We start from the raw sequence: 18,503 nt of genomic DNA, 5'->3' as shown, positions 1-18,503 counted from the left end.
ATTAAAACTGATTGTGTTAGAAATTTAATCCGAGGATTAGTTTGTGATTGTGCCATGCCTTGGTCATGCCTGTGCGTGTCCTTCAAACAATTAGAATCTGATAACGTGTATATCAGGCGTCTGTTTATGGTCTCTGTGATGTGCTGTGCTTGTCAGGATTACCAGCTGGAGTGCCCTTGATATCCATCAGAGAACTCAATTAATGAGAGATTTTGGATTACCCTTAACAAACTACTGTGTTTGGATCCTCAGCCTTTGCAGTTCAAGCAGTTTATGACAGTGCCAAGTCATCACATCATATGCTCAGCCAATTCAATTGACGTGTGTATACACCCACGGAAGCATTTCCATAGTGTCAATACCATGACGCAGCATCTCGTTCCCTTCTCAGGCAACAGGGTTACATGCATAACCTGAGACATTCACCAAAACCATAAATTATTATTGAAAATAAATAAACTTTAACTGAAAATAAAGTATGTAAAAAAAGAAAGTTATTTTAACTTAATGTGCTAAAATAACTAAAAACAACAAAACCTTTATGTAAAAATACTAAAACTTACTGAACAAATTACTAAAACTTTACATTTTAAAATGAAACAGAAAACAGAAAAATAAAATATTAATATATATAAAATATTAATAAAAACTAAATAAAATTGAGTGTTCAGATGCCCTTATCGAATGGAACAGCTCAAGAAAAACACTATAAAAGATTTGTGCGTACATATTTTCTTAAGACTACATTATAACAGGTGTTTTGTTCATGTAACTCACTCCAACCGAACACGGTGATCTTCCTCACGTAGTTTGTGATGGTGACGTTCTGTCTGATGAGCCATAAGTACATATGAAGAGCTTGAATGAAGAACCAGGTGAATGTAGTCAGCATGGAGTAATGCATGAGCAGCGCTATGAAGACACACGCAGCCTTGACTTCTGTGTTGGCGATGCTCTCGTTCGACAAAAAGGATAAATTCAGGAGAAACAAAGCCACAAACATGTTGATCAAGATCTTTGTGGCCTGATTTGATTTGGCTTTCCTGTTCAAATATAAAAACAACCTGTATTTGTAACATTTAGCAGATGCTTTAATCCAAAAAAGGAACAAAAGCAATTGGCCAAAGAACTTTTAATGTTACTAATTAGAGTAACTATGTTATTTTTTAAGATACTCTACCGTAACAGGAAATGCATGAACAGAGCGACAGACAGAAAAAACATGGAGATGCCACAGCCAATAGAAGTGATGAAGCTCAATGATTCCACATACGGTGCTGTGATGTTTCCATTTACATCTGGAGGAGACTGAGAGATCAGAGAAACACAACAGAAACAACGCTTTTTAAAAAAAAAAAGTTTGTTAGCAAGAATCATCTTTACATTTTGGTAACACCTTATAATAAGTATACGGTAATAAAGTATTTACAAATCATTTGAAAACTGTTATAGTTAATTAAGTTTATAAACTGTAGTTAATACATTAATAGACTATATACAAACAGTGAGTTCTTTATTCATTGTCACTGTAATTAACACTATTATTATTGTTTAATTAGCTCATATAAAAAGAGTTAGATAATGCTTTAACAACTTATTGACCATAAATAGTTCTCACTTTAGATTAGGTCACGGAATATCAGAAAGTTCGTTAATTAAATGCTTTAAACCAATCTTTATCGGACATTAATTGCATTAGTATTAAGAGTTCCTTAAAATGTTTACAAATACATTAAGCTTGTCTCCAAAGCTAAACATAACCACTTAAATAAAAAATAACACAATGCTGTCAATATGAAATACATACAAATACTCATTAGATCATGTTGTTAAAATACATCAGTGTTAGTGGTAGGCTTAGGGGACAGAATATATAGTTTGTACAGTATAAAAATCATTATTTCTCTGGAAAGTTCTCATAAAACACGTGTCAAATACAAGGCCTGCGGGCCAAACACGGCCCGCCACAACTTTTAATCAGGCCCGCAAACAAATTCTAGTATGTTTGGCACTCTAGCGATTAATAAACTGCATGCGTCTTGCGGAGGAACATTGTAGCCGGAGCTACTTCTCTCTGTTTATGTCTATGAAGAGTCACGCAGGTACTGTGCTACTCCGCAGCGGTACGACATGAACAGTCTAAAATAGTCTGAATATACACTTATTATAGGTGTACCGTAGTGATTCAGGATTAGACAAAAGCACTGTTTGGAAAAATGGATTCATGATGTACTCGCTCATTATATAATTTTAGTACATTTTGAACAAAAAAAAGATACCGCAGCTTTAAATAAACATCTGTGACATTACAACATTGAGACGCAGGTGGTGCTGTCGCGCTTCACTCAACTTGCTAATTTTATCAGAGAATACGGCAATAACTGTAAACAACGTAAATGCTATCTGACTTTAAATGTGGCTAGCATAATGGCTAAAAAAAGAAAAGTGCAGAGTGTCTGGTAAAGGTTTAAAAAAAAATCCTAATTTGTTTAGGCATCAGCCTGGTTCTTGAGTCCTTTAAAGTTCAAGTTGTCTTTTAAAAGTAAGAGCTACCAAAATAAGCCCAATAATACAATATCAGATACCATTTGTTGTCTATATACCATGTGGTATTTATATCTATAATTTGTTGACTATTTTGCTTTGTCAAAATTATTTTTTGAAATCGAAATTGCTGTTTTTAAAGTACTGTTTCATGTAGTTATGCTGGTCAGAGTTATTTCTGCTGTGACAGAAATGTGTTACAACTCAAAATTAAAATTAAAACATTTAATTAAATTAAAACCTCATTGTTTGGATAATTTTGTGAGGTTTTTTTTATATATATACATATATAATATATATACAGTGGGTACGGAAAGTATTCAGACCCCCTTAAATTTTTCACTCTTTGTTATATTGCAGCCATTTGCTAAAATCATTTAAGTTCATTTTTTTTCCTCATTAATGTACACACAGCACCCCATATTGACAGAAAAACACAGAATTGTTGACATCTTTGCAGATTTATTAAAAAAGAAAAACTGAAATATCACATGGTCCTAAATATTCAGACCCTTTGCTCACTATTTAGTAGAAGCACCCTTTTGATCTAATACAGCCATGAGTCTTTTTGGGAAAGATGCAAGAAGTTTTTCACACCTGGATTTGGGGATCCTCTGCCATTCCTCCTTGCAGATCCTCTCCAGTTCTGTCAGGTTGGATGGTAAACCTGACAGAACTGTTTGTTGCTGCCGCGCTGTTTGAGTTAGAGCTCCGTCGAGTTGATTCCTAATTGCTTGTTTTTTTCTTAAAATCAAATTTATAACCTACCATTCTCTCTTTTACGGCGGGGGAACACATCCCCGACACTATTTTATATAAAAAACACTCGGATTGCCTTGATATCGCTAGTTTTATCCGACTTCTCGAACATTCGCTACTAGCTTTAGCCCGTTAGCAATAGCGGCGTGGTCACACTAGCGTTTGTACTCTTCTCACTCACAATATTATTGTTCATCTATACTAATGGCGGGCGTACCGAATGTGTCTCTATCTTTGAGTGCAGGTGAGGACACGTTCGAGCTGCATGCGGTGCAGTTGGAGCTGGAGGCCGTGGAACGACAGATCCGGACCCTTCTGGAGAAACAGGCCGAGCTACGGGAGCGGCGAACAGCGCTGGAAACATCCCGTGCTGACGCTCACCAATCCTCGGTAAGTTTGCAGTGCGATATTAACATTCCTGCTTCCTCTACGCCGTGTACTTCTCTGCACAGGGCCCGAGAACCCAGAACGCGTTCATCCCAGCCCTCGTTCACTCCGGCGCTGTCACACCAGGGACCTTGGGTTCTTCAGCAACGGAAGGGCGCGAGCCAGGCCTCGGACCAGGACCTCTCCCCCTCCGCCGCCCCCGGTCTTCGAGGTCTCGACGAGGAACCGCTTCTCCCCTCTTCGCGAGGCAGAACGAGACGCCGTGGTCATCGGAGACTCCATCGTCCGTCACGTCCACGCTACCACAACCAAAGGTAAGGTGCACAGTCACTGTTTTCCTGGTGCTCGTGTCCTCGATGTCTCTGCGCAGGTTCCCGCGATCCTGAATGGCGCTGAGAGCATCGGAGCTGTTGTTCTGCACGTGGGGGTGAACGACACCAGGCTGCGGCAGACGGAGGTGCTGAAGCAGGACTTCAGGAGCCTGATCGAGACGGTACGAGCCACATCGCCCGCGACGAGGATCATCGTGTCCGGACCGCTTCCGACGTACCGACGTGGACATGAAAGGTTCAGTAGATTATTTGCTTTAAATGAATGGTTAATGTCTTGGTGTACTGAACAGAAGCTGCTCTTTATAAATAATTGGAATCTTTTCTGGGAGCGACCTAGGCTCTTCCGTGCTGATGGCCTGCACCCCAGCAAAATCGGAGCTGATCTTCTGTCGGAGAACATCTCCAAGACGCTTCGCACCGTATGACTAGTAAGTCAAACCTCAAATCACAGTCTGTGTTCTACCCACTTAATTGATAGAAATGTGAGTGTAATACAGTCTATAGAAACTGTGTCTATTCCCCGAATAGTGAGGTTCAACTATAAAAATAAAGGATCTAGAAAAAATCTGATCGTGATCAAACCAGAAATTCGCAAAATTACCGAACAAAAACAATTTCTAAAGCTAGGGCTACTAAACATTAGATCGCTGACACCTAAGGCGGTTATTATAAATGAAATGATCACAGATAATAGTCTTGATGTAATTTGCCTTACTGAAACATGGCTTAAACCAAATGATTATTTCGGTCTTAATGAGTCTTGTCCACCTGGCTACTGTTATAAAAATAAATGCCGTCCGGTTGGCCGTGGCGGTGGTGTTGCAACAATCTATAGAGAGATTCTTAACGTTACCCAGAAAACAAACTACAGGTTTAACTCATTTGAAATTCTCGTGCTAAACGTTACACTCTCAGATATAAATAAAAAGTCGCTACTATCTCTTGCTTTGGCTACTGTTTATAGACCTCCAGGGCCTTATGTTGATTTCCTAAAAGAGTTTGCAGACTTTCTCTCAGACCTATTGGTCAACGTTGATAAAGCGCTGATTGTTGGAGATTTTAACATTCATGTAGATAATACAAATGATGCGTTAGGGGCTGCGTTTACAGATTTACTAAACTCGTTTGGGGTCAAACAAAACGTCACTGGACCCACTCACCGTCTTAATCATACACTAGATTTAATTATATCACATGGAATCAATCCTACTGATATAGAAATTCTACCGCAAAGTGATGATATCACTGATCATTACCTTGTAACATGCGTACTGCATACTGCGGATATTTGTCAAATTGCGCCACGATATCGACTAGGTAGAACAATTCTTCCGACAACTAAAGATAAATTCACAAATAAACTGCCTGATCTGTCTCACCTGCTCATTGTACCCAAACACACAAATGATCTTGAGAAAATTACTAGCAGTATGTGCACCACTTTCACTAGTACATTAGATACTGTTGCACCGATGAGATTAAAAAAAGGTTAGAGAGAAAAATACTGTACCATGGTACAACAATATTACTCACGCTATCAAAAGAGAAACTCGTAATCTAGAACGCAAATGGAGACAAACTCGTTTAGAGGTCTTCAGAATCGCGTGGAAAGACAGCTCGTCCCGTTATAGAAAGACTCTAAAAGCAGCCAGGGCCGAGCATCTCCGCAAACTCATAGAAAATAACCAAAACAATCCAAGGTTCTTATTTAGTACAGTGGCTAGATTAACAAATAAACAGACATCACCAGAACAAAACATTTCATTACAGTTTAGTAGCGATGACTTTATGAATTTCTTTACTGAAAAAATCGAAAGCATCAGAAATACGGTTGTAAATGTACAACCCTTGACAGAGTTTTATGATTCAGCCTCAATTATCGTCCCTCAAGAACAGTTGCAGTGCTTTACAACTATAGGACAGGAAGAGCTAAATAAACTTATCACAGCGTCTAAACCAACAACATGTTTATTAGATCCAATACCCACTAAACTACTGACAGAATTGTTACCTGTAGCAGAAGAGCCTCTTCTCAATATTATTAACTCGTCTTTATCTCTAGGTCACGTTCCAAGACCGTTCAAGTTAGCAGTTATTAAGCCTCTCATTAAGAAACCACAATTAGATCCAAATGTATTGGCAAATTACAGACCCATTTCAAATCTTCCATTTATATCGAAAATATTAGAAAAAGTGGTGTCGGTCCAATTGTGCTCCTTCCTGCAAAAAAATGCTATCTATGAAAAATTTCAGTCAGGATTCAGGTCTCATCATAGCACAGAAACTGCGCTCGTTAAAATTACAAATGACTTACTTCTAGCTTCTGACCAAGGCTGTATCTCAATACTAGTGTTGTACTAGTTACAATCTCAGTGCTGCGTTCGACACTATAGATCATAAAATACTCCTAGATCGACTACAGAATTACATTGGTATCCAGGAACAGGCATTACGGTGGTTTAGGTCGTATCTATCAGACCGTCACAATTTTGTTTATTTAAACGGGGAAAAATCTAAGATAACGATAGTAAATTATGGAGTGCCTCAAGGATCTGTGTTAGGCCCTCTGCTATTTTCAATATACATGCTGCCACTTGGTGATATTATAAGAAGACATGGAATTAGTTTCCACTGCTATGCCGATGATACTCAATTATATATTTCAACACAACCAGATGAAAACTCTAAATTATCCAATCTGACAGAGTGTGTTAAAGAAGTAAAACATTGGATGACTAGTAATTTTCTTCTATTAAATTCAGATAAGACTGAAGTATTACTTATTGGGCCAAAAACCTGTACACAGAATCTCTCAGACTACAATTTGCATTTAGAAGGATGTACTGTTACTCCATCCTCGACAGTTAAAGACCTGGGTGTTATATTAGACAGCAACTTGTCCTTTGAAAATCATATTTCATATGTTACAAAAACAGCCTTCTTCCACCTCAGAAACATTGCTAAGATACGGAATATGTTATCTGTTTCAGATGCAGAAAAGTTAGTTCATGCTTTCATGACGTCTAGACTAGATTACTGTAATGCATTACTAGCTGGTTGTCCTGCTTCCTCAATAAACAAGCTACAATTGGTACAAAATGCAGCTGCTAGAGTTCTTACCAGGTCAAGAAAATATGATCATATAACACCAATTTTATCATCTCTTCACTGGTTACCTATTAAGTTCCGTATCGATTATAAAGTACTGCTAATGACCTATAAGGCTCTAAATGGTTTAGCTCCTGTGTACTTAACCAATCTTCTATCGCCCTACAATCCTTCACGCTCTTTAAGATCACAAAACTCTGGACTTCTGGTTGTACCTAGGATAGCTAAGTCCTCTAAAGGAGGGAGAGCGTTTTCACATTTGGCTCCTAAACTCTGGAATAGCCTTCCTGATAATGTTCGGGGCTCAGACTCGCTCACCCAGTTTAAATCTAGATTAAAGACACATCTCTTTAGCCAAGCATTCACATAATCCATCTCATATCAGATCAATTGCACATGACTATCTTTGCTTAATGTTATGAACAGCAGCTATGCAAATTATTCTCCATTTGCTTTTCTGTTTTACCTCGGGACGCCCGTCCCGAGGTGACTAGAGAGTACATCAGTTTCAGTTTGGATCCAGCCTCTTAAGAAGACCTCAGATGACTAAAACTTTGGAAGAGACGGCGCCAACTCCTGCGATGACTTCAGAAGATGCAACATCTGGATCAACACGCACATTCACATTCTATAAATCCTAATTATTGTTAATATGTAATTCATTTTTCCAGGAGCTCTTTGCTTCTACCTCCAATTAAATTGCTAACAGTGATTGTATGTTAATCGCCTAAATTATTACATTATTAGCTAACTGCAGTCTCCAAATTGTAATGTTGATATGCTTTCTCTGTAAAGCTGCTTTGAAACGATATGTATCGTGAAAAGCGCTATACAAATAAATGTGAATTGAATTGAATTAAACGTTGGTGGACAGCCATTTTTAGGTCTCTCCAGAGATGCTCAATTGGGTTTAAGTCAGGGCTCTGGCTGGGCCATTCAAGAACAGTCACGGAGTTGTTGTGAAGCCACTCCTTCGTTATTTTAGCTGTGTGCTTAGGGTCATTGTCTTGTTGGAAGGTAAACCTTCGGCCCAGTCTGAGGTCCTGAGCACTCTGGAGAAGGTTTTCGTCCAGGATATCATCCCTGTACTTGGCCGAATTCATCTTTCCCTCGATTGCAACCAGTCGTCCTGTCCCTGCAGCTGAAAAACACCCGCACAGCATGATGCTGCCACCACCATGCTTCACTGTTGGGACTGTATTGGACAGGTGATGAGCAGTGCCTGGTTTTCTCCACACATACCGCTTAGAATTAAGGCCAAAAAGTTCTATCTTGGTCTCATCAGACCAGAGAATCTTATTTCTCACCATCTTTAGCAAACTCCATGCGGGCTTTCATGTGTCTTGCAGTGAGGAGAGGCTTCCGTCAGGCCACTCTGCCATAAAGCCCCGACTGGTGGAGGGCTGCAGTGATGGTTGACTTTCTACAACTTTCTCCCATCTCCCGACTGCATCTCTGGAGCTCAGCCACAGTGATCTTTGGGTTCTTCTTTACCTCTCTCACCAAGGATCTTCTCCCCCGATAGCTCAGTTTGGCCGGACGGCCAGCTCTAGGAAGGGTTCTGGTCGTCCCAAACGTCTTCCATTTAAGGATTATGGAGGCCACTGTGCTCTTAGGAACCTTAAGTGCAGCAGAAATTTTTTTGTAACCTCGGCCAGATCTGTGCCTTGCCACAATTCTGTCTCTGAGCTCTTCAGGCAGTTCCTTTGACCTCATGATTCTCATTTGCTCTGACATGCACTGTGAGCTGTAAGGTCTTATATAGACAGGTGTGTGGCTTTCCTAATCAGTATAATCAAACACAGCTGGACTCAAATGAAGGTGTAGAACCATCTCAAGGATGATCAGAAGAAATGGACAGCACCTGAGTTAAATATATGAGTGCCACAGCAAAGGATCTGAATACTTAGGACCATGTGATATTTCAGTTTTTCTTTTTAATAAATCTGCAAAAATGTCAACAATTCTGTGTTTTTCTGTCAATATGGGGTGCTGTGTGTACATTAATGAGGAAAAAAAATGAACTTAAATGATTTTAGCAAATGGCTGCAATATAACAAAGAGTGAAAAATTGAAGGGGGTCTGAATACTTTCCGTACCCACTGTATATATATATATATATATATATATATAGTTATTAATACACTTATATTTCTTCAATAAATGAAAAAAATCCTCTAAATATATGTCCGGCCCCTGATTTTATTCACAACCCTCGGCATGGCCCTTGCTGAGTTTGAATTTGACACCCCTGCCATAAAACATGGAAACCCAAAGTCTGTGTGTGCCTGTGTGTGTGTGTGTGTGTCTGTGTCTGTGTGTGCCTGTGTGTGCGCACACTTAATGCATTTGTAAACATTTTAAGAAACACTGAAAATGAATGTTATTAATGTCCAATAAAAGTTGTTTTAAAGCACTCAATTAATGATATTTTCTGATATTCTGTGACCTAAAGTAAAGTGAAAACTATTTATGGTTAGTAACAAAGCATTATCTATCTCTTTAGTTAGATAATGCGTTGTTAACATTATGCATATATTTGTATGACTTCTTTAGTCGTCTTGTACAAGTTCACTAGCTAAAAGACCGTGATATTGATTTCATGGGGTCTTTAAATGAAACTCTGAAAAGCTTCTCACCATCAGCACTGCAAAGAACGTCAGATGTGAACACGAGCACTTTATGGTGTTACTGTCGATTTTTACTGTCTCACAGCCGGACGTCGTCCATGTAAGATTTCCTTTGAAGAAAAGAGTGTGAGAATAAAATTAATTATATAAAATAAATTGGGATTGTTGATAGGAACTGATCAAAACAGCCATAAATAAATGTACCTTTGCCATCCCAAGAACTGCAGGACGCCTCACCGACCTGTAAGAACATGTTTGAAATTTTCTTTTTTTTTTTGCTTTCACAGTGTCTGATTATTATAACAAAATACGTTTCACAACAAAACCTTCATTACCAGATCTTTCTGTTTAAAGAACATTTCTATATTGTCGGTAAGGTTGGAGATGTTGGCGCCCATCGTTATTCCATAAACCTCATTGTTCAAAACAGTGTAATTTTTAGTTTCATCCTAAATAAGAAATAGAGCAAATCAAATATAAACATGTTAATACAATAGATCAGGAAACATTTGTTAAAAGAAAAGTTCACCCAAAAATGTCTCTTATGCTGTTATATTTTCACTGGAACACAAAAGTAGAATTTTTAACTTTTTTCAAACACCAATTCATAGTTGCAAAGAGGATAAAAACACCATACAAGCATCATAATAGTAGTGAATATGACAGTGTACTAATGTCCAGCTCTTCTGAGGTCAAGAGATTTGTGTCATGATGGAAAAGAAATTTGTGTAATGAGAAAATATTTGGGTGAACTATCCCATAAACATTCCTTAAAATCTGCAAACATGGGATTTTTACATTTTTAATTGTGAGTACCTTTCCCATGTTTTTGAACCGTAGAACTCCAAGTAACGCACATCCGTGGTTTTCCAGACGTGATTTATTAAAGGCCTCACTGGGAATCTTTACAGACCAGAGAATGTCTGTCTTCAGGTCACTTTGACAGTCAACAACCTGTGAAAAAAGAATTATCATAATAAATGAGGAATCATACCATGTTTTAAAGTTTCTCAAGTCTTACGTCTATGCTGTTCGGATCTGAAGAGTAACACATGTCTCTGGTTTCTGTGTTCTCGTCTTGTGTGTGAAGAAGACCAATAACATCCCCAATGACAATCTGTGTGTTGCTTCTATTGTTTTCTTCCATCTCCTCCATTATAGACTCCAGATTGTCCAAGGTGTCTCTGCAAAATTGATTTAATCACTCTGTATTCAGTAATAGAGATATCATTTTAAAAGTCACTGGTAACCAAACACTTACGATGCTTTTGAGGGATTAATAAATCCATCCTTGTCTTTTAGATCATCTGTAGTTAGATTGTAAATTATCTCAGATGTTTGGAGAATGGTAGTTGGTAGTTGGATTGTCACCGGTGATTTGAAACTAATAGTTGGATTGTAAGTTATCTCTGGTGCTGTGAAACTGGTAGTTGGATTGTTAGTGGTGGTGTGTGACAGTGGTGTAACAGTGGATGATCTTTTATCAACAGATTTGACACACATCCATTCACTCCCATTAAAATGAAGAACATAATTGCTTCCTTTCCCTTCAACACAAATAAGAGATGGATTTTATATGTATCTGTAGATTTGAATCTCAAAGATTAAATTGGTCCAATATATTGTTGTTTATTTATAAACCTATACATGCATTGTATTAAAAAGTCAGCATTGATGTTCATCAGTGCCGGTCCTCCCTAACCACCAGGGGCCACCCTTGCTTTCAAAGATGATTTAATGTCTAGGGCTGTGTAATTAATAGAATTTTATCTTCAGTTTTGATTTTGGCATCAAACAATTATGAAAACATGTTGCAGCATTTTTTACATACACAAAAGTAAAGATTCATAACTCCAAAACTATAGCAAGGAGAGTCAAAAGGTAGGTATCGTTTGATAGAAAACTTTTTACATTTTTTGAAAATATAAATTACATTACATTTAGACATTTTCATGCTGAGAAACTGCTGATAAAAGAATATATATATATATAATATTATTTTTTCACATTATTTCACTTTTCTATTTGCCATGCAATAACTCAGGAATTAAATAAGATAAAAGAAAAAATCTTTTTTGGTGAAGCTCTCCTACATGTAAGCTGCATCTGGATCAAATTTTGTGGTGATGACATAAAGTAATCAAAAGTTACAGCATTTGGAACCAAGGTTGCCTTTTTGTTACGCCACCTAATAGGCATTTTTAGAATTGTTCCTCCACGAGGAATATCTCATGATCAGTGCAATGGATTGTTGATTTTGGGCTCATTTTAATCCTTAGAATCTGCTTTAAATAATGACATGCCATTTTCTATGATCTCTGCATGTTTCATTAAGTTGTTTCACGCATGTGAAATCTACATATTTGTATTCAGTTAGCGGCTGTGCACTGTTTTTGTTATAAACGCATATTACTCAGACTCATTAGAGGGTGAACACAACACAACAGGAGCATGTTGGAGGCTAGATCTGAAGTCTCTAATTTTGTATGCAAAAAGAATTATTGTGCTATGGATATGGGTTCAGTTTATATTGGCTCTTAAACAGAGACCCGCAAACGGGAGCACTGGCATAGTCTTAAAAGGTTAACGATGCAAAAGATGCACACACGCGCGGCAGCGGGATAGAGTAAAATAATGCGCCTACAAAGTGTGTATAATTTAAATTACTTAATTAAATAAGTCTTGACTGATTGGCACTAACGGTAGCTATTGCTCTTCTGCACTCTTCTTGAAACTCTAACCTTCATTAAAGTGACAGGTGAAGGGTTGCCAGATATCACAAAAAACCCTTAAAAAGTCCCTTAAGACGTAATATAGCAAAACTACCAGGGGAACGAATATAAACAATATAACTAGTAAAGTTAAAAGGCAGGAAATGTTTTTTTTTATTATGAATATAACAGTTCAATATAAGATGTTTACATATTATAAACTGATTGAGGATGAGATTGAAAAATAATAATTCAACAAAACTTTAAAGTTTTATTACACCTGTGATTTAATATCAATCGATGGCACAGGATTTCTTATACATGGGGTGGGGCAAGGGGCGGGGAACAAGAATTGAATTTTGAATCAAATCATAACCCCAAGAATAGATATGAATCGAATTGTGAGATTCCAAAAGATTCCCACCCCTAATAGTTCACATACACGTATTCATTATTGACACTTCTTTACATGTCTTCTTTGGATCAACAGAAGGGAAATTCAGACAACCTCAAGACAACATGACAACACATAATTCAGCATAATTATCAAATCATACCATAGCGTATGAGTTAAAAACATTTCTGCATTGAATAGTGTCAGGAAAACTGCTTTGAATAACAGTCTGTATGTGTGTGTTTGACTTATGAGATCTGCACAGACCAAACTGACACGTCATAATGACACACTGTGATCTCAGACAGGTCAAACTTCTTCTCACTACTACTACTTTCAAATGATAGAAATGAAATAATGCATATAAAAACATTAAATATAGATATCAGATATCGCTAATACTCATTCCCATACTGGCCAGTTACACCTGTCCTGTTAAATAACCAACTGTCCCGCTCTAATTGAAGAGATAAACTGAAATTAAATCTTACAAAATCTTATTGACAAAATCTTACCTGGATGTGAGTTTCCATTTAGGGTGCAGACGAGGGTGTGGACGAGGGTTGTGGTGTTACTGTTGCTAGTCACAGTGCATACTAATAATCCAGCAGAAGGAAAGTTAATTATTACAACACTCACTAAATATTACTAGTCTAAAATAGTCTGTAATTTTACCATAATCTGCTCTTCCAAACTCAAACACATTGCAGTGCTTATAAGACATTTAGGTTTGTCTTAAGGTGTGTTAGGATCTGATTTTGGTTTGCATTGATTGACCAACAGTGGTAACATCATCATCACTGACAGCAGTGATCAATCATAAACACTAAAAATACCTTTGTACTTATGAGTTGTGTGTATGTGTTAAAAGTTTATTAAATTTAAGACAAGACGTACCTGGATTTGTGACTTGCACACATTTTGATTTATTTGACAAAAACCACAGCTCTATGCCTTCAGCCGTCTCATTCATTCTTACTTCATATTTCCCCCCATAATTTGTTATGTTGAAACTGTCTGTTTCACAGTGTCCTGGAAACCAGAGAGAACAGTTTAAAATTGTTGAAACAACATACTTTCTAAAGAGTTTAGATCTCAAGAACAGTTCAAATAAATTTAAATGTATAAAATAAATAAAAATACAAGTTTTTACCTAGAGAAGATGTGTTTATTTTGACATTCATTGTGCAAACATTCATTATTTCTGTATCACAAGCTGATGGACATGTCAGATTAATATCTGGAATAAATAAGAAATCAATATGAGTTTTTAACAAATTGTCACCAACTAGTATTATTTTTGAGCAGCCTGCACAAAGATAACATTAAAAAGTTATTATGTAATGATTGTAATGTTCAGGTCAGGCAAGGAAGATGAGATGATGCAAGCGGATCTGAATGCAGCTGTATTCTTTAATCAAAAATATGTAAAATAAATATATTTTTATTGCAGCAATTGTTATGTGTTATGTGTTATTTATTTTAGTGTCACATGATCCTTTAGAAATCATTCTAATATGCTGATTTGATACTCAGTTATTGTCATTGTTGGAAACAGTTGTGCTGCTCAATATTTTTTTGGAACCTGTAATACTATTTTCAGGATTCACTGATTAAAAAAAAAGTTAAAAAGAACAGAATTTATTCAAATATCTTTTCTAACAATATCACTTTAATATCACTTTTTTATCAATTTCACACATCCGTGCTGAATAAAAGTATTTATTTCTTTCAAAAAAAGAAAGAAAAAATTTTTGAATGGTAGTGTATATTGTTACAAAAGATTTCTATTTTAAATAAATGCTGTTCTTTAAATTTTTATTCATCAAAGAATCCTGAAAAAAGTATCATAGGTTATAAAAATATTAAGCAGCACAACTGTTTCCAACATTGACAATTGAGTATCAAATTAGCATGTTAGAATGATTTCTGAAGGATCATGTGACACTGAAGACTGGAGAAATGATGCTGAAAATTCAACTTTGCATCACAGGAATAAATTATATTTTTATGTATATCAAAATAGAAAACCATTATTTTAAATTGTAGTTATGTTTCACAATATTACTGTTTTTTTTTTTTCCTGTATTTTGATCAAATGTGCATGTTATGGACTGGGGGAATGCACAGTGCATGCAGGGGGTGTGGCCTCAATAGCCCTGCAGTAAGTAGTGTGCTGTGTGAATGTGATTGAGAAATGTGCAGGGTAAAAATTCAACTAAAATTGCATTAAATATGGTTGTTTTAACCAAAATTATGCTGCAAGATGTTTTTTTTTTCCAACTACATTTAAGTACCCTGTTATAGGCTAACCTGCAATTTTGCAAATTCCCTGTTTATTCCCATTAATTCCTGTTAATTCCCATATATTCCCATTAATTCCCATGGAAAGTCTCCAGCTTTGAAAATTCCCGGAATTTTGCAACCCTAGTCACCACAGCGCAGCGAAGACTGTCCCAGTTTGAAGGCTCCTTCAAATACGTCTACAAATGTGTCCTTCGTTTCACAGGCAATGAAGGATATAACAGATAAATCCTTCATGTCCTACTCTACCCCAGAATTCATTTGGTGGTGATTTTTTATTTTTTTTTGAGAAAATGCCAGTTTACACTTTTAAATGCAAGTATGGTTTTTCAACTTACTCGAATAAGCTAATGTATCTAATATCACAAATGTAAAAATATTTGTAAAAATGTTGACATATATCTAAACTAAGATTTTATATAGTTTATACTCTCTTTATTATGTAGATAAATGCACCAAGGTGAACATATTTAGACAGGTTTTGAACCCTGTTTTAGTTTAACAACGCTCAGTCTGACCTTCGTGACCTTCGAAGGATGCAGCCTCTGAATTGTCTAATAATTTACAATGACAACGAATAAGAACATACTTAGAAACCAAGGAAATAAAACTAATCCATGAAATCCACTAGTCCATGAAAATTAAACTGAACGTGATGTATGACATAATGTTATAAAACCCTATTTTAGATGCCAAAATTTAGATGCGCACATTTACAGTCATAATTTTTTTTACTAAATCATTGAATGTGATTGTTTTTTTTTTTTTTTTTTTTAATTTTTTTAATTTATCAAAATTTGTATTTGTTTTCGCTCACCAAACAACATATTCATCTGCATTATAAACTTTCTTTTGAAGTTGATAAATGTAATTTATAGTTGAAAGCAACATACTTATCTGGTGTGAAGCACAACAGACGATCATCAGCCACAGCAAATTCTGCTTTTGTCGAGACATAATTCCCAAAAACAGCCTGATAAAGATGCAAGTGTTGAATTTTCTTTACTACAGAATTTTAAAGAATTTTCTTATTACAGTCTTGAGATGAAAAGTCCACAGTCCAAGAGGAGAGAGAGAGTTTGATCCGTTCACATATAAAGCCGTACGATTATGATCCACAGCTCACAGACACTGAAACAATGACATACGGTTTGTTTGTAGACATGCAAATCATGTTATTTGGGCCTCAAAAAACCTGAATTTCAGTATTTTCAGTGTCTTGCATTTTCAGTAACCAAATATATTCCACATCAGTATCTGTGTGTGATCAAGGAAATATCTGAACCCACTGGCGTGTGGCTTTAGTTTCATCCTGAAGATGCAAATTTGTTTTCTAAAAGAGGTTCATTTTGTGTCTGTCTGACATCCATACGCTCAAACATACAGGACAGCAGGATGATTATAACACTTAATAAATCTAACATTACTAATATTCAGCACAATTCAGTCCTCCCACAATATAACAGACGGTTTCAGTAACGAGATATTTGTCATTTGTTTTGAGTGATTTCAGTAAAGTTGTCCCCTTTTAAGGTCATAATTTAATGTACATACATACAGAGTTCAGGCATGAAACTCTAACCGAGCGCTGATTAGTTCTTTCTATGCCGTGGCACCAGCCACTCAGAAGTATTTTAAAATCCACGCAACCATTTATATCGTACCCTAGCCTGCGATCGACAAGCTGCGAAATGTCAAAGCTCTGTTATGAACAGAATGCTTTCAGAAATCCTCCAAAAGTCAACATCTAAGATAAGTAAACAGGTTTTCTTATGATATTGCACAATGCTTTTGTGTAGTCTGCTTTCAATTCCTTCAAGTGTCATACACGAGGCTTGAATATCATGTCAACTTCCCAACCTACCGTGATCACTATGCATTTTAGCAGCTAGCGTACATGCATCGCATTTGGAGCAGCAAGCAGATATGTTGCAAGGATACAGAAAAATAGTTTGCAAAACTCTAAAGTGAAATGGGCTTCACTCTGTTTTCGCATGAAATAGAGCTACAGCAATTCCTAATATTTAAGCAGCAGCAGCATGCTAACACAAATGACCATATTAGCGAATATCAACAGCATATAGAACGTTAGCAGAAGTAAATGCGTGTTTCGCTATCGAGTAACATAGTTCAATTATCTGCTAACCACGGGTCAATTACTCTTGATTAAAATGCAACATATATTCACTTAGCATACTAAGTACGTGACATACATTCTTTTGGGATAATATACACTACTTCATACGGGATGAACAGAGAGTTACACTCATGTCGGATACAAAATTCCAGTTATCAGATTTCACTGCTGTCCTTCAGAAAGGTATTCATTCAACTTACCTAAAGTGTGCAAGGTAGTTCCAGTATTTTCAACGAAACAAATAACGGTTCACGCCGTAATTAGGCCTTTTATCTGGCAAAGCTTTATGGGTCGCGTGGAGAGTGTCGGGTGTTCCGTTTTGCGGCGCTTTGCTGGGCTGTGTGCTGATGATCACGGACATGTTTGTTCATCCTGAGTGTGGCTTCAGAGGTGTTTATTATCAGTCAGAATCAATAATTGCTCTAATCAAGTATTTGTTTAACAACAGGAGAGTATAGGCCTAGCAGATTCATTGCAGTGCGGACATTCCTTCGATGTAGCGGCACTCCTACGTGCCAAGACAAGCGAGTGGTTTTGCACGATCTCGCGGCTATATGTAAATAAGTTATGCTCCTATGATGAGCGCCAAGCTCTATTGTGTTTGATAAACACTGTGTGTTTGATACACGCAATTTTGAACTTTCCTATACTCATGTACTAAAAAAAATAAATGTAATAGTGATTTGATAACCGGTTGTGACTCGTGAAAGAAATTCTTAAGTGCAAAACATATTTTAATATTATGTTTTTTTTTTGTTGTTTTTTTAATCCAAGTTCTTGTCATTGTTTATAAATAACGAGATAAAATTAGAGAATCCTACAATGCAAAAGTGCAATTAAGTCCATAAAGTGCAATCCATTATACATTGAATCATCTTGTACCATTTGGCTCAGTCAGCAGAGACACAGAATTGTCCATATGAAAGAATATAATGCAGATTGTGGCATAAATACTGCAGCAATGCATACTCCAGTCCCAGCTACTGCGTTTACGTAGGAAAGCGTGGTGAATGTGATGGGCAGGTGACGCTGGGCATCCGGGTATATTAATTATTAAATTCAGATACGATTATTTCAATTCGATCATTTGCGGAGGTTAACAACGACGTGTATGCGGCAATTTACAGTAGCCGAATCCTCGGCTAGTGGAGGGGAGGATCTCGGCTGCGAGATTCAAGTTTGATGCAGGGGACCGGG

The 18,503-nt window shown here is 36.8% G+C and overlaps 1 protein-coding gene and 2 long non-coding RNA genes across 28 annotated transcripts in view; 1 reads left to right on the top strand and 2 right to left on the bottom strand.

Moving 5' to 3' along the window:
• The window catches only part of LOC127498769 (uncharacterized), a 102,410-nt gene extending 94,197 nt beyond the window's left edge, over positions 1 to 8,213 (top strand). The window contains exons 2-3 of the long non-coding RNA XR_007925970.1: positions 3,548 to 4,450; positions 7,625 to 8,213. This is a non-coding gene — a long non-coding RNA (uncharacterized LOC127498769). The remainder of the gene's footprint in view (positions 1 to 3,547; positions 4,451 to 7,624) is intronic.
• Positions 1 to 18,503, bottom strand: part of LOC127498765 (adhesion G-protein coupled receptor G2-like) — a 210,597-nt gene that overhangs the window by 79,872 nt on the left and 112,222 nt on the right. For 2 of the 26 annotated variants that reach the window (XM_051868498.1, XM_051868503.1), the window contains one exon: positions 9,770 to 9,870. The exons of 20 other annotated variants lie outside the window; for them this stretch is intronic. In XM_051868498.1, the coding sequence (XP_051724458.1) occupies positions 9,770 to 9,870 (101 nt within the window). Of the gene's footprint in view, positions 1 to 9,769; positions 9,871 to 9,964; positions 10,002 to 10,095; positions 10,210 to 10,576; positions 10,934 to 18,503 lie in introns of those variants that run through there. 4 more of the 26 variants (XM_051868492.1, XM_051868502.1, XM_051868494.1 and 1 more) reach the window with 4 other exon arrangements.
• On the bottom strand, positions 11,028 to 13,889 carry LOC127498771 (uncharacterized). The gene is made up of 3 exons (XR_007925972.1): positions 13,763 to 13,889; positions 13,381 to 13,461; positions 11,028 to 11,307 (listed from the first exon to the last, which is right to left on the bottom strand). It is a non-coding gene; the product is annotated as an uncharacterized LOC127498771 (long non-coding RNA).

Source organism: Ctenopharyngodon idella, chromosome 17 (assembly GCF_019924925.1).
Source record: "Ctenopharyngodon idella isolate HZGC_01 chromosome 17, HZGC01, whole genome shotgun sequence".
Classification (NCBI taxonomy): Eukaryota; Metazoa; Chordata; class Actinopteri; order Cypriniformes; family Xenocyprididae; genus Ctenopharyngodon; species Ctenopharyngodon idella.
This window is presented reverse-complemented; position numbering and strand designations above follow the sequence as displayed.